The sequence below is a fragment of the Macadamia integrifolia genome, chromosome 2 (genome assembly GCF_013358625.1).
Source record: "Macadamia integrifolia cultivar HAES 741 chromosome 2, SCU_Mint_v3, whole genome shotgun sequence".
NCBI lineage: Eukaryota > Viridiplantae > Streptophyta > Magnoliopsida > Proteales > Proteaceae > Macadamia > Macadamia integrifolia.
Window position 1 is genome coordinate 4,803,925 of NC_056558.1, and position 20,974 is coordinate 4,824,898.

The 20,974-nt window shown below is 39.3% G+C and overlaps 2 protein-coding genes and 1 pseudogene across 6 annotated transcripts; 1 reads left to right on the top strand and 2 right to left on the bottom strand.

Moving 5' to 3' along the window:
• The first annotated feature begins 1,875 nt into the window (after positions 1–1,875).
• LOC122072167 (ankyrin-3) lies at positions 1,876–6,396 on the top strand. 3 transcript variants are annotated; one of them, XM_042636736.1, is made up of 5 exons: positions 1,876–2,064; positions 2,095–2,495; positions 3,631–3,906; positions 4,355–4,492; positions 4,647–6,396. In XM_042636736.1, the coding sequence occupies exons 2-5, from the start codon at positions 2,172–2,174 to the stop codon at positions 6,195–6,197; spliced, it is 2,289 nt and encodes a 762-aa protein (XP_042492670.1). In that variant the 5' UTR covers positions 1,876–2,064; positions 2,095–2,171; the 3' UTR covers positions 6,198–6,396. The 3 variants fall into 3 exon arrangements, with proteins under 3 accessions (XP_042492670.1, XP_042492669.1, XP_042492671.1); XM_042636737.1 differs by having other exon boundaries at positions 1,900–2,024; positions 2,055–2,495; XM_042636735.1 differs by having other exon boundaries at positions 1,876–2,495.
• A 265-nt stretch (positions 6,397–6,661) lies between these two features.
• On the bottom strand, positions 6,662–13,194 carry LOC122058626 (sister chromatid cohesion 1 protein 2). 3 transcript variants are annotated; one of them, XR_006133859.1, is made up of 14 exons: positions 12,842–13,194; positions 11,407–11,665; positions 11,289–11,323; positions 11,162–11,205; positions 10,361–10,425; positions 9,760–10,247; positions 8,821–8,932; positions 8,255–8,391; positions 7,906–8,186; positions 7,682–7,718; positions 7,511–7,535; positions 7,279–7,411; positions 6,918–7,144; positions 6,662–6,782 (listed from the first exon to the last, which is right to left on the bottom strand). XR_006133859.1 is itself a non-coding variant. In XM_042621277.1 (13 exons), the coding sequence occupies exons 1-13, from the start codon at positions 12,963–12,965 to the stop codon at positions 7,052–7,054; spliced, it is 1,830 nt and encodes a 609-aa protein (XP_042477211.1). In that variant the 5' UTR covers positions 12,966–13,194; the 3' UTR covers positions 6,662–7,051. The 3 variants fall into 3 exon arrangements, 2 of the variants coding, with proteins under 2 accessions (XP_042477211.1, XP_042477200.1); XM_042621277.1 differs by having other exon boundaries at positions 6,662–7,144; positions 7,511–7,532; XM_042621266.1 differs by having other exon boundaries at positions 6,662–7,144.
• A 2,314-nt stretch (positions 13,195–15,508) lies between these two features.
• Positions 15,509–20,104, bottom strand: LOC122061397 (annotated as a pseudogene).
• Positions 20,105–20,974: the final 870 nt, after the last annotated feature.

Sequence of the window (20,974 nt, forward strand, 5' to 3'; positions counted from 1 at the left end):
CACACTTGCCCACAAAAACCATTATCATTAATAATATAGCGTGGGACCTCTACACCTAGACATAGGGAGGAGTGAAATAATCAACCCTCATTAAAAACTGAAAATCCCGCAACTATTGATACTTTTCGGTGTTACCATTGATTCTTGCATCTTTTTACCATTAAGGGGTGGGGCGGTCATTTCATCCCGGACAAAATCCTTTTTCCCTATTAGTTAAATAATAAAAAAAGAATGGAGAAAGATACGCACTTATCCATGTGTTGATCCGAATTCTGATACTCCATACCTCACGTGATATACGGTTCATGCACGAGCCCTGCAGTCCAGAACTCACACAGTGCTAGTCAGTTTATTTGTCTTTTTGGTGATCCAGTGTAGTTCAATACACGCAGATAAACCGTCATGTCCCTATCTGGTTGTTTGATTTGAGACCCCAATCACCTCTTTATTTGATGGGACTAAAGAGGTGCGCTTGATCATCCACCTATGACATGTACCTTTACTTAAGATTAGGAGATGTTCTTTTGCTTTCCTAACTCTGCTATCATATTATCATTAAGATCATCCACCGATAAAGTGTACATTTTACCCATAATTATACGTTTACTCAATATGTACTTTCATACTATCATTAAGAGATTATAAAGGGGCATTTATAGAAGATAAAGACACATGTCATCACCTAATTATACGTAATATTTTAAATAATGAAGTCAATTTCTTTGCTCATTTTATATATCAACACCTGTTCATACTGGTTCCATAAATATACATTTCAATCCTTTAAATAGCAATACACCTAAAAAAAAATCCTTTAAATGGTAATTACACCAAAAAAATTCCTTTAAATGACAATAAATGGGATACGTGTTGACACCCAAAGTGTAAGAACACGTGATGTATGTGCAGGGGGATTTCAACTCCCCAGAATTGGGATGGGATCGATGGATTCAATCGATCATGATTGAGATCAATAAAAAATAATCCCAATTCAGAATGGTCCTTGTATCAACACCTTACCAGATACACACAAATTTGAAAGCCAATTCAGATCAATTATGATTGAAATTGCATCAAAATCGTTTTGATTCAATTGTATACATGTATTGATATATATATATCAGTATAGTATTAGGATCGGGTACAACAATTACATTAGATCGATCGATACGCCCATCCAATCATGTTTATTGTTTTGGAATTGGTATTTATAATGGTATTGGATAAGAAATGACCGATACCTATATCTTTGAGGGGCAAAACAGTCTGATCAAAGAATCATGTAGCATGCTTGACGGTTATCACCGTTAGAATCTCTGAAAAGTTGAGATATTGAGTCAAAGACGATCTTTGACTGTCCAGTATAGACACTTATACTTAAACATGTTTACCTTCTCAGGCACCAAACATATCACCTAGGATTAATCTTTTGGTCTATCTACGGCAATAGGTCTAGTCTCTACACATAAAAATGAAAAATCTTTTGGAAATTACCTTTTGATCATATTGGCTGATTAGTATTGGTATCGAGTTCCGACACGACACCATTACCAGTCGAACGATACAATTGATACGAAACCGATATGTAGTTTTGATGGAAAGATGTCCGCATGGAACGCACCGCATCAGCCAATACGTACAGATCAGGGCAGATTCTATGTGTATGCCTTCTTAACCGTTGGATTGGTATCAGAAGCGAATGTAATTAAGAAGAAAAAGGTTAATGCGTCAATGCGGACTAAGTGAGGGCGGTCTCACACTCTTAATGAAATGGAATTCTTTGTTTTTGACCGAGCAGTAAATGTGGTCCCGTAACCCAACCCGGATTTAACCATGGTTAAGCCATCCCATTAAAATACCCGCTATTCCCTTACTTCTTCCTTCTCGCTCTGGCGCTCACTTCTTTCAAGTTTCACTCTCTGTGTTCTTTAGGGACAGGGGAAAGGGAACCTCCAGAGTCTCATGGTGTGAGAAATTTCCATCTTCCATGGTCAGTTGATCCTGTTTATATATGTCAATGTAACAGAGAGAGAGAGAGAGAGAGAGAGAGAGAGAGAGAGAGAGAGAGAGAGAGAGAGAGAGAGAGAGAGAGAGGTTCATGTGATTTCTCTTGGTTTCCGGTTTCCGAGGTTGTAGTTTTTTAGTCGCAGAGGCTTTCATTTCGTCGGCAGATGACGGTCTTCGCACACACATCCGGCGGTTTTCTCGCCGTGAAACAGGTTTTCCCTGTCGATTGTGAAGCAGAAGTTTCTCAGCGCCTGGTTGAAGCTTCGCACACCGGCGATCTGAAGGCGGCATCCGAATGCCTCGCCGATCCTTCGGTAGACGTCAACTTTGTTGGTGTTGTTTGCTTGAAAGTGAGGAAGACTGAGGTTTTCTTGCACGATGAGTCTGCGGATGAAGTTCGGATTGAATACGAGGAGTTCAAGACCGATGTCACTCCTTTGTTTCTCGCTGTCCATACCGGCAATCTAACGCTTGTGCGGAAACTTCTGGTAATATTTTTGGTTTCCATGGCTTTCTATCCACAATGAACTTTATTAAAGCTGTTTTAAGTCGACATTGAAGCTTTTCTTGGTTAGTTCACTCATCTGCGATGTTAAAGTTGTTTTCTATGGTGTTTGAAGTTTTTTATGACCTTCAACAAGTGTGTTTTCTCGGCCGTTAAGTGTAGCCTGAAATGTGGTTTCCGCTTCGGATCTGTTAAGTTTGGGGCTCCCGGAATCTTCTGCTACTCATTCGCTTTTTTACCGCTTTACCTGTTTAAGTTGTTTTCCATTCAAATTTTGTATGTTTAGATCTTTGTAAAAAGGAGAAAATGAATTTGATTGGAGGCCCACTTCTCTCCGTCTCCCATCCTTTTTTTCTTTCCCTATTTTATAGTGTTTTGTTGTGCTACAATTTAAATTTCTTTTTCTTCGTTTAAGAAATTTCGCTTCCCTTTAAAACTATGTAAACTTTTCCAGCTGGGCTTTAAGTTCCGTGGGCATTTTATTCAGAAATGGAGTTTCTCTTTTCTGAACTTGTTTTTTATCGTAAGCAAAGCAATACAATACACTACGGCCTTTTAGAATTGAATATCCGTGGGCGTTTTAACTTTTTCATTTGGCTTTTTCCTGATGTTTGATCTTAAGCTCTATGATTGTCAAACAAGGTGGTTGATCAATTGCCAAAATTGTTTTAATCCATTTGGAGCTTGGGCCATGGCACCTCAATTCCAGGGTAGCAAGTTGTTGGCTTTGCGAATTCCATAACATTGACCTTCACCCATCATTTTCTTTCCGGGTGCAAAGGAGACACCCCTCATGGATGATTTACACATAAATAATAAATAAATAGTAAACGGATTATAAATCATACATCTCCCCTTAATATAATGACAAACCATGCACTGTGCTACATGAGAAATGATCTACTTTGCTCTGAATTATTATGGCCACTTCTACTCCGGAAGAATCCAAGAATCTTCCTCTCTGATGCTAGTTTTGGATTGTTCTGCATCTTCCATTCCTCGCTACCACAGTTTTGCATCAAAATTAAAAAGAACAACATCGATAAAGAGAATAACTTCTTGTTCCGGGGGCATTCCTATGTACTGAATGAAAGCTTTGGCGTTTTCGGTGATGACAGTGTGTCGGAGCCGATGTCAATCAGAAACTCTTCAGAGGCTACGCAACAACAGCAGCTGTGAGGGAGGGCCATCTACGGATCTTGGAGATCTTGCTCAAGGCAGGTGCGTCTCAACCAGCTTGCGAAGAGGCCCTTTTAGAAGCAAGTGGCCAAGGACGTTGTGAATTCTCCGAGTTGCTCATGGGTTCCGACTTGATTCGACCACAAGTTGCCGTGCACGCCCTTGTCATTGCGTGCTGTAGGGGTTTCGTCGACGTGGTGGACACACTCATGAAGGTAATACCATATTCTTCTTTGGCTGTTCCGTGACTCCCGTCTATTAGTTTGATGGGCCATCTCATAAACCTGATTGACAGTGATGTGTTACGTATGGGCGATCCTTTTGTCTCCTTTGGGTTCACCAGACCCAAACAGTTTTGGCCATTCGATTGAGGATCTTTCCCCTCTCGTGATCCCCAGGTGGAACCGCCCTGCTTTACTAATTTCCTGTCCCAATTTGTGAAAAATCAGATTCCAAGCTAGTGGTTATCCGAGTCCATGGCCTTGTGAAGAAAAAGATTCTAACTCTTGGCTTTACCTTGTTTGACCTTGATTTGACTTAAGCTACCCAATTGAAAGATTCGATTTTGGAGCATAATTTCTTGCTTTTGTTTTTAATTTGTTGTCCTTTATAGTGTAAGTATGTTGGAAAAAAGACAAATAAAAAAAACCATGTTATTGCCAGTGTGGGGTGGATGCGAACGCCATTGATCGAGTCCTGCTTCGATCGTCGAAGCCTTCCCTGCACACCAACGTCGACTGTAGCGCTCTCGTTGCTGCCGTGATCAGTCGGCAAATCTCTGTTGTCCGACTGCTACTACAGGTAAAGAGATCGAATCACTTTTGATTAGGGTCGAAGAGGTTTGACTACCTATTGAATTCTTTGACTGAGACAGATACTTTCAACGAAGGGTCTCCCTGACATGCTATTTTATTGGCGCATTTTGATTCGGTGTTGTTCTTTTGACCGGGAACAGGCTGGTGTAAGGACGGACTTGAAAGTGAAATTGGGAGCATGGTCATGGGACACAACGTCAGGTGAAGAGTTCCGGGTTGGTGCAGGGTTAGCAGAGCCTTTCTCAGTCACCTGGTGCGCAGTTGAGTACTTTGAGACCAGTGGAACTGTCCTACGCATGCTTCTCCAACACCACTCTCCAAACATTCCTTACTTTGGGAGGACCCTCATCCATCACGCTATCCTGTGTGGAAATGCTCGAGCACTGGATGTGCTCATACATTGTGGTGCAGATGTAGAATCCCCAGTCAAAACAACCAGGAAAACTGAATTTCGCCCCATACACATGGCTGCACGACTTGGGGAGACTAAAATCCTTCAACGCCTGATAGATGCTGGCTGTGGACTAAACTCCCAAACAGACTCAGGCGAGACAGCTCTGATGATCTGTGCGAGGTACAAACGGGAGGAGTGTCTCAGTGTCCTTGCTTCGGCCGGTGCTGATTTTGGTCTTGTTAACTTCTCGGGTGATTGTGCCAGTTTGATTGCTTCGTCAAACCACTGGGCCCTTGGTTTTCAACAAGCTGTGCTTGGTGTAATTCGAGCAGGGAGTGTTATCCAATCGAGCAATGCTTCTGTCTTTACTCCTCTGATATTTGTGGCCCAAACAGGTGATACTGAGTCCTTGGAAACACTGATCAAGCAACCCGACATTAATCTCGACTGCCAGGATGACAATGGGTTCACAGCAGTCATGGTAGCAGCCATGGAAGGCCATGTGGAAGCTTTCAGGTTACTTGTTTATGCAGGGGCAGATGTAAAATTGTGTAATAAGTCAGGTGAGACAGCAATTACTCTATCTGAACGAAACCAGAACCGTGATCTCTTTGAGAAGGTGATGCTTGAATTCGCACTAGAAAGTGGTAAGCGTGGAGCTGGGGGCTTTAACGCCCTACACTGTGCAGCACGCCGTGGTGACATAGCTGCAGTTCGTCTGCTAACAAGTAGGGGTTACGATGTGAACGTCCCTGATGTGGATGGGTACACCCCTCTTATGTTTGCAGCAAGAGAAGGCCATGGATGCATATGTGAGCTTCTGATCTCATGTGGATCTCGATGCGAAATTAAGAATAGAAGGGGAGAGTCCGCACTATCACTAGCAAGGAAGAATGGTGCAAATGGTGATGCAGAGGGTGTGATACTAGATGAGCTTTCTCGGGTGCTTGTGTTAAGAGGAGGCCATGTTCAGAAGCATACAAGAGGAGGTAAAGGAGCGCCGCATGAGAAGACGATCAGGATGTTGGGTGCTACTGGGGTATTGCAGTGGGGTAAGTCCAATCGGAAAAATGTGATTAGTCGAGAAGCAGAGGTAGGGCCAAGCCTGGCATTTAGGAAAAACCGGGAAAGAAAGGGTGATGCTGATGAGCCGGGTGTGTTCCGAATAGTGACGATGAGGAACAGAGAAGTCCATTTCGTATGTGAAGGTGGGATTGAAACAGCTAAATTGTGGGTGAGGGGTATAAAGCTTGTGACAAGTGAAGCCATTTCTGGGAAGAAACGGAGTGATTCATGAGAGAGGGTTAGGGTTTTGTGACATTGGGTGTTTGTAAAGAAGTAGAGGGTGTACTTCATCTCGAAGTATTTAGGGTACGGTTTACTTAGCTCTTTCTTTTGAAGTGTAGAGGTTCACTCTCCGGTTGCTGTAAAATGTTGCTTTCAGGGGAAAAGAGTAGGCGGATATATGCAATGACTCCATTGTTTTGTCCTTCACCCATCCCATTCTCACTTAAGTTTCTGGGAGAGGGCCAAATTTGCTGTTGATATCTGTGACTTGTTCCAAATCCTGATTGTGGTTGCAGGATGAACTGTTGGATTCAGATAGCTCATTCATTCCTTCCTTCCTAACCGATTCGGAGCCAGATCCCGATTGGAACGAGTCGATTCCAATCCGAATTGGCATTTGGATAAAATTCAAACAGGAAAAAAATGGGGGGTTTTTTTTTGGGGGGAGGGTGGGGGGGGGTTTGAAGAGCTGGAGAGGGGAAGATGATACATGACAATATACATGACATGATAGATCAATGTACATAAAACTGCGATGCTACCCAACCACCTGAGTCTCATCAATGTACATAAAACTGTGATGCTACCCAAACACCTGAGTCTGAGACGATATATACAATATACTTCTTTCTACACACAAGAAATCCACTCTCTAATCACCAAAATTGCCCCACCCAGGCATTGACTGTACATTTACATTCCTGATGCTTGGTCTGTTCTACCCAACCACCCGAGTCTCGATGAGACGATATATACAATATACTTCTTCCTACACACACAAGAAATCCACTCTCTAATCACCAAAATTGCCCCACCCAGGCATTGACTGTACATTTACATTCCTGATGCTTGGTCTGTTTAAAATCATATTTTTTCCATTTGAGGGGTTGTCAGCACAAGAATGTCATCATATGGGTTTTCTTGTTTCACATCCACAAACCCTTTAGTCTTCAATACCTGCAATATAATTTTTCATGATATTACTATTCGATATATTATTACATAGCTCATGAGTTGTTTAATGCATAAATGCCTTCAATTATACTTAAAGAAGTTCATCAAAATACTAGAATACAGTAGATTTGTCTTACCAGTATCTCATAGAATAGTCTAGCACTTTCTTTTCTTGTTTTTCCTTTCAAAACATCTTCCAAACTCAACTTTTCTTTATCTTCCTGCTCCTTTTGATTTAGGAAGCTTTTCTGCAGATACTTTGCTACTTTCCTGCACACAAGGAGTTCATAGGTTGGAACTGTTTCTCCTACAAGAATGGACCTGAAGCCACTAGCCCAAACAAGTATATAACAGCTCCATCCACCCTACCTGGTCCTAACAGTCCATCCATCTGCTGCATTTTAAGACAACCAAATGAGAATCCTCCATGAAGTGGAAATAACAAACATAATCTAATACCGACCAGTCTCAGATGAAAAAAAAAAAAAAAATTGGAAACTTAATATCGAGCAACTAAGAGTATATATCAAGCATTCTCACCCAAGTCCTGGTTATTTTCCTCATGAGGAATTACATCCTGACAGTCAAAAAGATGAGACATCAGGTGCTAATGTTCTAGAAAACATGATAGTAGTCGGAGCCATCAAAATAAAACATAAAACAAAAAACATAATCCAAGTAGACCATTGCTACTCTACCTCACTGATACTTAGCCAAACCAACACAAAAAATCAAGTCCACCGTCAGTAAACAGGTAATTTTACCTCATTTATTAGATCAAGCACAAGATCATCCATCACAATTGGAGAGAGATCTTTTTCTGCAATTGCAACTTCAGTCATTCTGGTATTCGGAAGCTCAACAGGCGTTACTGATGTTGACTTGTCAACAGAATTTTCCTGAAAGGCAGTTCTCTGTTCTGAAGATTTACGGGGTGTTTCAAATCCCAACTCTGCTGAATAACTGGTGCCTACTGCAACTTCAGCGGATCCTTCAGTCTTGGCATTGCTTTCATAGAAGAGAATTTTGAGCTTCGATGAAATACCTGAAATAATAAATGCATAGTAAGTCTAAACTAGATATAAGAGTCAACGAAATATGGTGCTAACTCACCAAGAAGCAAAGGCTCCGTGAAATCTTGTCTAAGCCTGGACATTCTGTGGGCTCTCCACACATCAAGTGCAGTATGGGGAGCTTTCGTCCGTTTAGCTGCTAAACCACTTGAGTCATGTATGCTATGCCTTAATACCCTGCGGCCAAAGATACAATACTAATCCCAGGTAAATACATTTGTTCTTGGTGCTCCAGTGATCAAATTGTTACTAAAATCACTATTTAGCTGTCGGCCATTCCAATTGCGTGAAAAACCTAGGAAATCCCAGGATAATCATTGTTCACCAGTAGGTTCCTACGCAACCAATTATAAGATCAGGAAAAAAGATATCCAAGTGTGTTTTAGAAATTACAGTTACCCAACAGTGTGTTACACTTTTACATAATATCTTAGCCTTAATTACCTTTTTGTGCCATTTGATTTGAATGGGTGATCTCCAGGGTGTAAACAGTGTCATTTGATTTGAATGGGTGTAAACAGTGTCTAAAATTTTATCATGTCCAATCTACATTTTAGTATGAAAAAAAAATCTCTATACATAATTGCTTCTATCAAAATCACTCACTTGTTAGGAAGCACTATAACTTCATCATAGACATGTTTTCGCTTCCTGGATATCCTAACTTGCTCCTTCTGAGCAGGTGTGGGAACAGCCAAAAATTCAGGTGTAGCAGATCCTGCATCAAAGTAGTAAAATGTTGACATGGGATCAACCTGCTGAGGTATACATACGAAAAAAAAAGAAGCATAAGACTGGAAAGTGATCCTGACAACTTTCTTCCCTAGATAGATGTTTGTGTGTGAAAATTGGGAAGACCTACATCAGCTAACCTAAATCATTCCCCTATAAAATGTTTTGAAGTGCCACCAAATTTTTTTGGCCCGGAATCCAACCATTCAAAGTGAATACTTGTGCACATGCCATACAAGAGAAACTTTGATGCCCTGCTCCCCATAACAAAAAAATGCATTTAAAAAGGATTCTGTCAATCATCTTTTCATTCACTGTCAGTTTGCAAGGAGAATCTACTGGCATTTCCATATATTATTTGGTTAGACTATGGTTCATCTTAAACTCTTAATACCCTTGATCTTCTTTGGCGCTGTAACCTGCTTCTTGAAGATCCCTATGAAGATTTATTTTGATCTGGGAAGCAATATAAATCGGACTTTAGAGGACAGATTGCTTTGCCTAGAAATTATAGAAATAATTCATGTTGGAGTTGCATAATAGGAAATTACAGAAGAAATTCTCTAAGATTTCTGTAGATTCTGTAAAGCAAGATTAGACACAGGTGGTCAGTTCATTTCCTTTCCAGATGACAATTATCAAAGAGTGGACTCCTGCTGAAAACTCCGTAACATTTAAATTTGGATGATTTTTCCTTTTGAAACAATAAGGCCATTCATGTACATCTTCCCATCTTACTAAAAACAACCTATCCCACTGAAAGGTATAAATATTAGTTTGGGTGGTTTTCTAGCAGTGCGAAAGCCTACTAACCTGGAGCACATGTATATTTAGACTCATGTCGAGTTCCATCAGGTGTAATAGCAATTTGATGCTCATCAGTAGAAACACCATGTTCAATATCCAACGGCGGCATTTCCAGGAACTTCACCTTCTTCGTTTGATTATCCAGGTCCATAGGTTCCTCAGATCCACCAAACGTATTAAGGCATGGCACCTCAGATTCCCGTGGAGTTCGACCGGGAGTAATAGCAACTGGGTGGCCTTCAGTTAAGGCATGATGTTCCTTGATATTCAATTGTGGCATCTCTAGGAAATTTATCTTCTCTGCTCGATTATCCACCTTATCAAATTGTGGACCCATGTCTAGGGGGACCTCAGTTTGTAACATGTCAGGGTCTTGACATTCTTCTTGCACGAACTGACTCTTCATGTTTGATTCTGAACTGCTTGGATTCTGAGATTGGGTGAGTACCATATTGACCACCATATCAAGATCCCTTACATGAGGTGAATAAACACTGCAACGACAACATAAAAAAACATGATCAAGCAAGCAGTGATGATTCCTCAAGTTTGTGAGATAGAAAAGGGGAACAGTTAAAAAAATGAAGAAGAATCTGTTGGTACATACCCGTCAAATGTTAGATAAGCAGAAGGTAAGATGTTGGGCTGAAAAGATAGTTCACTGCTGTCATTCTGTAGCAATATAAGAATATAAATAAGGTTTCTAATTAAATGAAGTCCTTTATAGCATACATACAAGATGCTCAATATCACTTATACACGTGACTCAAGACAGCTCTTATATCATTACCATATCACTGATGCTGGGCTTTCCCTAGTAAATTATGCATAAATAAATTCAGATTATCCCTATAAATAAATAATAAGCAGTTCCTTCCATCCTATAATTTTTTTTGTTCCTTTTTAACCTTATTTGGCGTTATTCTAGTGAAAGAAAAGTTAGATTGCATCATCTGTTACTTGCAACATCCGATAATAGATGTTATTAGAATGTTGACTATAAAAATTTGATCCTTGAAGACAACATAAATTTGTCAAAAAAAAACTAATTAAAATCTTCTATATGGCTACCAATTGACAATGATTTACTCTAAAAGAGCCGAGCATCATGTGGCCTAAAATCCTGCTCATTAATCCATCTAGCTCACTTAAGAGGCCAGCATTTGCCAGTAGTTGAAAATACACTAAATGCATATCTTTAACCTCTGTTCAGGTGAAAACAACCAAGATTTCTTCTGTCTGAGGTGAAATTTCGGGGTATCAACCATCAGGAGGAGGCCCACATCTCCCACATGATAGATTTAATCATAGATAAGTCATATAAACCAGCTAGCACAAGGGACATAAGGCTTATATACAATGGTAGCAATGAAGTTCTTTTTTCACAAAATATAGATAAGATCCTTACCTTGTTCAGAGAATAATACTCTCTTGCTTCATCTTCTAATGCTTCTGTTTTATAATAAGACCAATTACAAAAGTTATAACAAGGAAGAAGTTGCAAAAGATCCAAAAGTAGCTAAGAAATCTGATACCTTCAAGCATCTCTTCACGTGGTTTGATGTTGCGCCTGAAAAGTAAGCAAAACAGAGAGGTGATCGCAATGCTTAACGAAGAACACGAGAAACTTAAGCACACCTTAAGGACATTTACCTGAGTACATCTTCTGAGACCTCAAGATCAAAAGCATCAAGTTCGAACCTGTCTGGCAAAGTGATGGAGACATGTTGTTCACACATGACTTCCTTTTGTGGGTTAGCTTTCCCGCTGACCGAGAATTTTTTTATTCTGACCAAAATATCATTACAGTCATGGTAAAGATAATCGACTTTCTTCGAGTATATCCTCACAACACCAAGGAGAAGATAACTAAGTACTCTGTATGTGATTGTTACTTCATGTATGATCTCATCTGCATGAGAATACAACAGCAGAAAAGGGAAAAGGATAATCAATGAGTAGTGATGATCAAAACAAACTGAAGTAAACGAGGACAAAGTTGTAGGACTACACTTAGAAGCCAATCACGTATGTAACATGCCTTCCTTTAAATGGGAATCCAAATCCCAAATAGGCTGTCTTTAAAGATGTGTTTAAAGTACCACTAAGGACCAAAAAATTAGTAAGGTGGCTGAGGATTCTTGGAGTTTAGAGCTCAAAGGAACACATAACATATGACAGAACACGTCATGTTGAAGGAACTACAAGACATACTAATGCATCACTGCACGCTATGAGGGGAGAACAGCTAATTCTAATAGGCGAAGGTTTGTAAACAATACCAGTCTTGTTGAACTAGCCAACCATCTTTCAAACCTTAGCTTATACTACTAAAAATTTTCAGAAAAACCAAAACCCAATACTAGTGCTAACAAACGGTAAGAGAATCTGGAGAAATCCGGGAAAAAACTTAGGGAAGGGGAAAGAAAGCTAACGTAGAACTATTATGGAGTAAAAGCTTAGAGAACATAAGGAAAGATAGAGGGGGCACAAAGGTGATGATAAGACTTAAACAAGAGGAAAGGAATGGGGAGGAAAAAAGGGCAAACGTAGCTAATTGAACCAATTTATATAAAACCCGGAAAGGGTACCTGCTTCTCAAGCTCAAATAGCTTCCTGAACCACCCATGGCTGGTTACCCAGAAGAACATGTTTCTCAGTCTCACATAGAAACACCAGTACAAATAAAGCACCATCAGAAGAAACTGAGACACAGAAAAGAACCATAAAAAGAGATAAAGGAAGCTCAGACCTAACTTACGACGAGAGAAACCATGGAATGCAGAGGGGAAGTACAACTCACATTGTGTAAGTAGTTGAAAGTGAAGCAGAAGAAAAAAACCAACATATCAAATAACTGGTAAGACCCCAAACAGGGTACAGCTATTTCAAACACTTGATAAATGATAAAATGATCTCCCTGGCACAGACAATGGGAGTAATGCCCTTCACCAACGCAGGAACATTCAAAAAATAAACCCATTAGACCCAAGTAAATAAACAACAAACAAAGAAGAAACAAGACGCAGAGCAAGCTTGACTGGTTGAGAAAAGAGGGCAAGAAAAAGAAGGGAAATGGAGGACGTACCAACAGAAGAAGGGATGTCAGTGACAGTAACTTGGTCTTTCTTGAGCTTTTTGTGACAATAAGCAGCAACCCAGATGGGCGCTAAAGGCCCTTTTCCGGAAAGCAGAATTTGGGAATAGAACATTTCTCTCTTTTCGTTCACTATTTCACTGTCTTCTCTTTTGGGTCTTAACGATCAAAAGCTTTGTAGTCTCTCTTCCACTGCTGCTTCGACTGTTAGAAACTAAAAAACTGTTCTTGAGGCTTTCAAGTTTTTGAAGAGAGACTGAGAAGGCAAAGCAGTTTGTTTGGAGCTCTCAGTAGAGTACTGAGGAAGGAAGAAGAGCGCAGGGCCGCGTCACCAATGGTTCACCTCACCATGAATTTGACTTCACAAAGGGAACCCAAAATTTACATTTCCACCCAAGGTACATAATTAATTACACGAAACATCACTGAATGATATATATATATATATAAATCAGAACCAGTAAATAAAAAACTGTTCTGGTTATATGGTTTTTATCGATTTCAAGTTCTAGTTATAGGCCCAATTAAAAATAAACATATTTATTAAGTGTAATTAATAAAACTGTTGAATTAATAAAAACATATTGGTTTACAGGATATATAGAGTACCAAGATTAATAAAAATGATGGTTTTTAAATAAGAATTAAATCAATTATTAAATGATTTATCAACCTAATTAAAATTGTTTATTTTGATTTGGATAAACAATTTTAATTTGCAATTCACGTATTTCCTCTAATTTCCTTATAATTATCAAAACATCCCTCTTCAAAGGAGGGAGTTATGTCGGTTGAGGAAAGGAGGGCAATTAACTCGGTGGCTAGGCAATTTAGGCAATTTTTCCATTAAATAATTATATTTATTCATATTTTAAATTGATAAGGTCACAGATTTATGTAATATAATGATAAAATATGTAACCGAGTGAGCGAGTTAGGGCTTGGGGGGAGTGGTGGTGTTTTTTGTGTTGGATTGGGGGGCGAAGGAAAGATATGATAAATAGGAGGTATCCCATTTTTATAAAAATGGTAGAAATATAGTCCAAAGTCCAAAGTGGAAATGGTAAATAGTAGGGTTAGTAGATTTGTATCGCGCCATTTGGACTCGAACGTGTCGTAAAGGTGTGACGTTGACAGGCGGACCTCTAAAAACTGCACTTTCCCCCCTTTCCAATTTTACCATTTACTAACCGTTAAACCCCTCCTGGAATTTTACGAGATAAAAACGTCTTCGACAGTCGACAGTACTCCCCTTTTACCCCTTACGTAGCCTATGCAATGCACGCGTGGTCTGTATGAGAGAGAGCGAGAGGGGGTTGAATTCATCTGTAGTCTAATCGGGCGTATGGCACGTATTCAATATTCAAAAACGCTTTGTTGCATCAAATCGAAAGCGGTTCTTGGCGTTAGATGCATATCAAATGCTCTGTTACTGAGCGTATTAATCGGTTTGATTTTGATGTATATAGTATAATTCGATTTGATTCATATTTATTTCGTTGAAATTAAAATCGCACCATTTACTAAACTGTTGTACTTTCTGAAATCGCAATCGTTTAGTAAACGATTTCGATTCCATGGTTTTTATATGTGTTGATTTCACAATTTTAAATAGTTTTGATACCGGTTTATTCCATACGATTTTTAAACTCTTCAATCTTGTATCAAATTAAATGAGACATTGAACAAGCAAAGATTTAAATACATAACTACATAATATGAGTAAATTATTGAATAAACTGTTGGACAACCTCTATGGTCCTTAATTCTTTCAAAAATTAAACCATTATGTCTCGTTAAAACAACCACATATTTAATTGTTATACAGATTAATCAGATTGATTTTGACGTTTTAAACGATTCGATTTTCACAGTATCAATTAGGTTTGAAACTAACGGATTAAACGGTTAAAACTGACTCAACCCATTTAACTAACCAATCTTAAACTTGAAACCAAAACCAAACCATTTACTAAATGATTTTGCGATTTCGATGTAAATGGCTTTGTTCGGTTTCAATATGGTTTCAAATTCACATCCTTACCTGTTGCATCACAAAATATCCAAATCCAAGAGAGAGAGAGAGAGAGAGAGAGAGAGGGTGTCAAAATGGAACCGGAATCAAAAACCACAATTTTACAATTCTGATTTTGAGATTGATTGATATCTAATTGGTTCGGTTTGATTTACACCCTTAAGAGAGAGAGAGGGATCGGCTGCATCAGCTGAAGGACAGTTTTGCCCCCTCAAAAATATTGATACCTAGGTTTTTTTAACCATTTTATCATCTTCTATACCGATACCACTGTTACAGTATCAATATTGTATCGGTATCAAGTATCGATCCATACGATCCTGATACCTCTATAGACTAAAAGAGAAAATTTGTTCTTATAAACACAATGATTAAACAATTATGAGAATAAATTTATTAATTAAATTTCAGATTTAACTTAATTATTATAAAATTTGGAAGAAAAAAAATTTATATCTATATATGTATATATTTATTTATTTATTTATTTATTACCCATGTCACCTAAATAAGGTAAAAGTTGGAGTCTGTACTATTGAAATTAAAATCATCCACTTGATGGGGTACTCGTCAACCCAAAAACTAAGAGACTGTCTTCAATAAAAACCTGGGCAACCCCAAACGGTAGCAATTTAAATAGATTCATCTTGATTGGATCATTACATCAAATGCTCTGAAATAAAAAAGAACAGAGACATATGAATGTAATGTAATATGAAAGAAAATTAATGAATACAACAATGAAAATCAGATATCACAGATGGAATTTTAGTCCCCACTTCGAAAATGCACTTCCTTCAACAAGGTTTTGTTAAGTTTTCTCGCCCGTCAAGACATCTTTCTGCCTCAATTCTTCAAGAAGCTCAAGAGCTTCATTTCCCTTCCCTTCTCTACACATTTCTCCCAACAGTCTTATGTGTTAAAAGATCAGGAGACATAGAATTAGTCAACATATCAAACAGAATGTGAATGGAATCTTCAAACATCCATTCCATTGCAAGGCTACAAATCAGAGTCATGTAAGTACTGCTAGTTGGAACCAAACATTTACCCCTCATCTCCTCGTAAAACCCAAACCCAGGCTCACCTTCCCCTTCTCGCAGAAACCCTTTGCAATATAACTCTATGTATATGCATTTGGTTCACAACCATATAGACCCCTTTCATGAAAAATCCTAATTGCTTCATCCATTTGGAGGCACTTTGAGTAAGCTTTTATGATCATATTCAACACATGTGCCTGGAATGACACCAGAAGCCTTCATCTGTTTAAGTAAAGATCGGACTGCGTGCAAGTAAGCATAACAAACATGTAATTTACTGAATTGCCTAAGGATGGCACTCAAGAGCATTGTGTAGGTTTCTAGAGAAGGCTTACAGTCTGATAATCTCAGCATTTTCTTGTAAGCGTCAAATGCACGGTTGAACAGTAGCTTTTGGCTACAACAGAACCGGATAATTGAATTGTAGAGAGTGACACTGCCAGAGCATGCACCAGCAAGGACCTCCTCCATTTGGGTTTCAGCCTGCCCGAAGCGCTTCCCAGTCACTGCAATGTCGATCATGGTTGTGTTTATAGCACCGCTGCTGTGCGGTCCACCGGAAAATGTCAAGGGCAAGATCAGGGTCTGATTGAGAACGGAGGGCATCATCGACATCCTCAGGAGTAAAACCAGGCTTAAGCTTGTCAATCCAAGTCTCAAATTGCTTTTCAAGAGGAGTTCAGGTCCTAGGACCAGGGTTATACATTATGGAATTTTCTGGTGAAGAGGTTACAATATTAGGATTATCCCCAGGTTTGCAGAGAAGTGAGGTGGACGAGAAGATAGAGCGATGCAAAAGGTGAGATAAAAAAGAACCAAGGACAAAAGTCATTTCTGTTTTAGGGTTTTGGAAGTTAGAGTTGTGGCCATTAATGAGATTACAGAGAGGAACAAATGAAGAGGGGGACTGACAGTTGCTTTTATTGAGAAGGGAGGAGAGACGATGCAACACAACTGCCATGTCCACGAGTGCTGATATAGCAAAATTTCAACCCAATAAATATTTATCCAATCAAAGACACAGAGAAGAGATGCCAGGCCACACAAAACTAAATTGGATTTTGTTGCACCAAATTAGAAAAATCACAGCATCCAACCAGGCCAGTTCTATGTAAATACCCTCCTCCTCTTGGGGGGTTAATCATGGTCCAGTCTGAGCTTCAATTGACTTGAGATTAAGGGAAGTAGACTGGCTCAACAACTGTCTTTCCTTCCAGAGTAAGAATGACCTTACTCTCCGCTAAGAATCAAATGACTTGTCGGAAAAAAGTACCTGTTCACATGATGCATACATGACAACCAGAAAGTATTACAATTCAAGTGCGCCCAAAAAATCAATTAATCCTCCAAGGAAAAGAAAAAAAAAGAGAGACGGTGGAAGGAAAAGAAAGTTTAGCTGCAGAATCAAATAACATAACGACTAACCAAAAAGGAGCAGCAAGATCAGATTACAGATTCTAGACCTTAGCTTTTCTCTTCATAAACTGGTTTCTTCCTCTCCCTTGCCTCTACTGGTAGAGAAAAGAGAAATCTGATTAAAGAGTAAAGAGGAAATGATTTTTCTGTTGAATCAAACTATTTGAAGATAAATTCAGTTCTGGAGGGGTTGGAATCAAAAGGGTTCGTGAATTTAGAGCTGCAGAGAAAAGTGGTTCTGGGGATTTATGAAGTGAACACAGGTCTTTCAGAGATCATTTAGCAAAGGACGAACTTGAAGATAGCCTCTCACTCCATGCTTTATCTGCCCTCTCCATGTAATCTTGATGAGACTGATGCTTTGTTCCTTCAAACAAGGAGATGGAATGTAAGATCAAAATATAGAACCATCATACAAAACCACAGGCTTTGAGGGAAAACTATTTATTATGCATATGCTTTCAAATTGAGCTAGTAAATTAACATTGTTGCCCTATTTCTATATATGCAGTCATTTCTCCTATTTGTTTATTTTGTGATTTTCACAATTCATGTTTATTGAACATATTTTTACTTATATATTAATGAACATAATGTAGGCAAGGAAAACATGTATTTATAAATCATTTAGTAACCTTAACTACACTGATGCAAACTGTCGAACCCAACCTCATGCTGCATGCTACATCTAATATCAAGTAGTAGATGCTCCAATACTACACCATGTGTAACCTTTTATGCTCTGCATGGAATATGCACAGATATAAGGACAGTGCAAGGTACTCTATATGTTCAAGTACCCACATGGTAGCAGTATCTCTTTCTTTTCAGTAGGCTGTTGGGAACCAGTTTAAAGCCCACACGATAACATCATCAAGAAATATGGACCAATGGCAGAGTGCACAGCTAGAGAATAAGTGAAGGGGCTGGATGTTGAAAGAAGACTCTTCACCTAGAATGCATTTCCCCTCTACCAGCCAAAATTGACACATACACCCAGAAAACTCAAGACCTGTAATGCCTAGCTGGGATTTAAACATTACTGGTACTTGCAACTTCAGAAGGAATGAGGGAGTAATCTCCACATTGCACTTGGAAGCTTTTCCTTCTGTGGAAAAATCAAGCATCTCCTGCTTGATAAACAGCTTCTGAAGGTGTTAGAGCATGAGAAAAATCTCGTCCAAATGTTGTTTCTGAGGTACTCCCACTTTTTCTCTCCTCTCCTCTCGAATAGCATGATAACTATATAACTGCTTAAATGGTTATTGGCTAATGAACAAGTTGACAATGAAGTCTCATACTCTTTATCGTTAGTCTAGATCAAAACAAAGATAACAATCTGTCAAAAATATTAGCATCTCAATGTGGTGGAAATTGTCTTATTTTCTTACTAGCAATAACACTCCAACATTAAGATTGTGATGACTTTTAGTTTCTTAATGATGCCTGCCAGTGAACAAACATGACAGCAGAGAGCAGCTTAAGGACCTTATACTCTATAAGATGCCTATTAGTCTCTACTACCAATGGGGTTGGTAGCCTAGTGGTGAAAATGCCCTCAACCCATCACTGCTCGAGTCGGCTGGTTGTGGGTTCGAGTCTTGGCATGCCCCAGTATTCCCCATTGGTCCTACGGAAGTCCCGCTTGCCGTATGGCGCTATGATCACTACCATGGAGCGCCCTTTTTTTCATTACCCAAAAAAAAAAAAAAAAATAGTCTCTACTGATCTCAAAAACTTGGCCACAAATGCCATTGCTTCCACAAACTAAGCTCCTCGATACAAGGGAAAAGAGAGGACGTGATGAAAAACAATTCAAAAATAAAATCTCAGCGAAGCTAAAAAACAGGGAGACTATTAAGGCGAAGGTTATGAATTCATAAGCAATAAGAAATAAAATAATTCGACAGTCCAATAACTCTAAACCACAATAGTATTTCAATATTCCTAAATCTTCTACAAGGACTGCAATTAAAAAGAAAACAAGGAGTATAATAAAATAAAGCTTAAGGAACCACCAATAAGTCCTAAAACCCTGAAAACCAATTGCAATTTCAAAATTCCCCTGGTTAGGTAAGCCGAATATTGCAGGGATACCCATAGAAGATCTCAAAAGAATTGCCTAGAAGCAACAGGAAACCACAGATTTTCTGTCTCCAAAACCATGATAAATTAATATTGATCAAGAGGTTTCCTTTACAATTTCGTATTTTTATTCGTGCAACTAAATTGAAATGAAGGCAGAGTAAGAACGAGTAGCAGCAGTAGTAAAAGCAATGGCACCAGTAGTTACCTTGGGTCATGAGTAGCCATGGAACAGCAACGATGGCACTTACGACGGCGATGCCTCCGAGAACGTGCTTCTTATCTCCCCTATAGAGATAGTATTCAAGGCGAGACATGTACAGGAAGGGACTCACAGAGAAGAGACTCGCTGGCCGCCGCTGTAATCGCCTGGGAACGGAGCCGTAGAAGAAGAATTTGAAAGTACTCCACGTGATTGAGTTCTTGCTCGTTTTGCGCCAAATTTTCTCCCATTGGTATCAAAGATCTTCGTCCATCTATCTAACGGTGTCAATTTGGGTCCGGAACTGGGAACCATCCTGCTGAAAACCGGAACCGACCCTTCTCATCACTAAATGGGATGGTTTTGGCCTTTTGGGACTTTGAAGCTGGTTTTGAAATCGATGATTAAATGGGACAGTACGAATTCGGGGCGAGTTTACCCAGTAAAGAACCGGCTAGAACCGAAACCATTAAAACCCATTTAACTTGCCTAAATTACTTATTTAGGGTTAGTAAGTACTTAAGTTATTTCTTAAAAAGAAAAAAAAAGAGTATATAAGTTACAACTTTTATGATAGGGTTCCTAGAGGGCAGCAGAGCCCCTGCACCAGCATGGGGAAAAAAATCGTCTGCAATTCCGATCTCGTACAATTCCATGAAATACCACCTTCAGGGGGTGACACGTGTATTGATACCAATGCAATGGTCCAGATCTGATTTAAATGCCTCTTCACTGATTTAGTGTTTTATTAGTTGTACCAGCCAGATCTGGACCATTGTATTGGTATCAATACATGTGTCACCGCCTGAAGGTGGTATTGCACGAAATTGTACGAGATTGGAATTGCAGACGATTTCAACCCGGGGGATGGAGAATGTATCATTTGTTTCAAAGAAATGAGAGCTACCCAAATATTATGAAAGTTTATTATACTTACCCTCCATAAACAGCTCTCATATCCATGACATTCCTCACTGATGACCAGCTGATTCCCATCCCATTCAGATATGATTTGTTTACAACATGTTTCCAATGATCATAGTCTGCGGTGAAATCTTCTGGGGCTGCTTTGCCATAAACTCCAACCTGAGAACTCTGCAACCAATATGGTGGTTTCTCCAGCCTTGCAGACCACTGCTCTGGCCATTGAGACCCACGCTCTGATGGATCTACAGGAACTCGGTGCATGCATGCCTCCAATGGCACATTCCTGCACACACCCAGATGAACGAAGGTCCAGACCATTATAAAGGGAATTTTAAAATTAAAGAGTAGTTAACTAGTTGAGATGAATTCAATCCTTCAATAAACTACCAGGCTGCATTTGGGTCATCAGAGTTTTG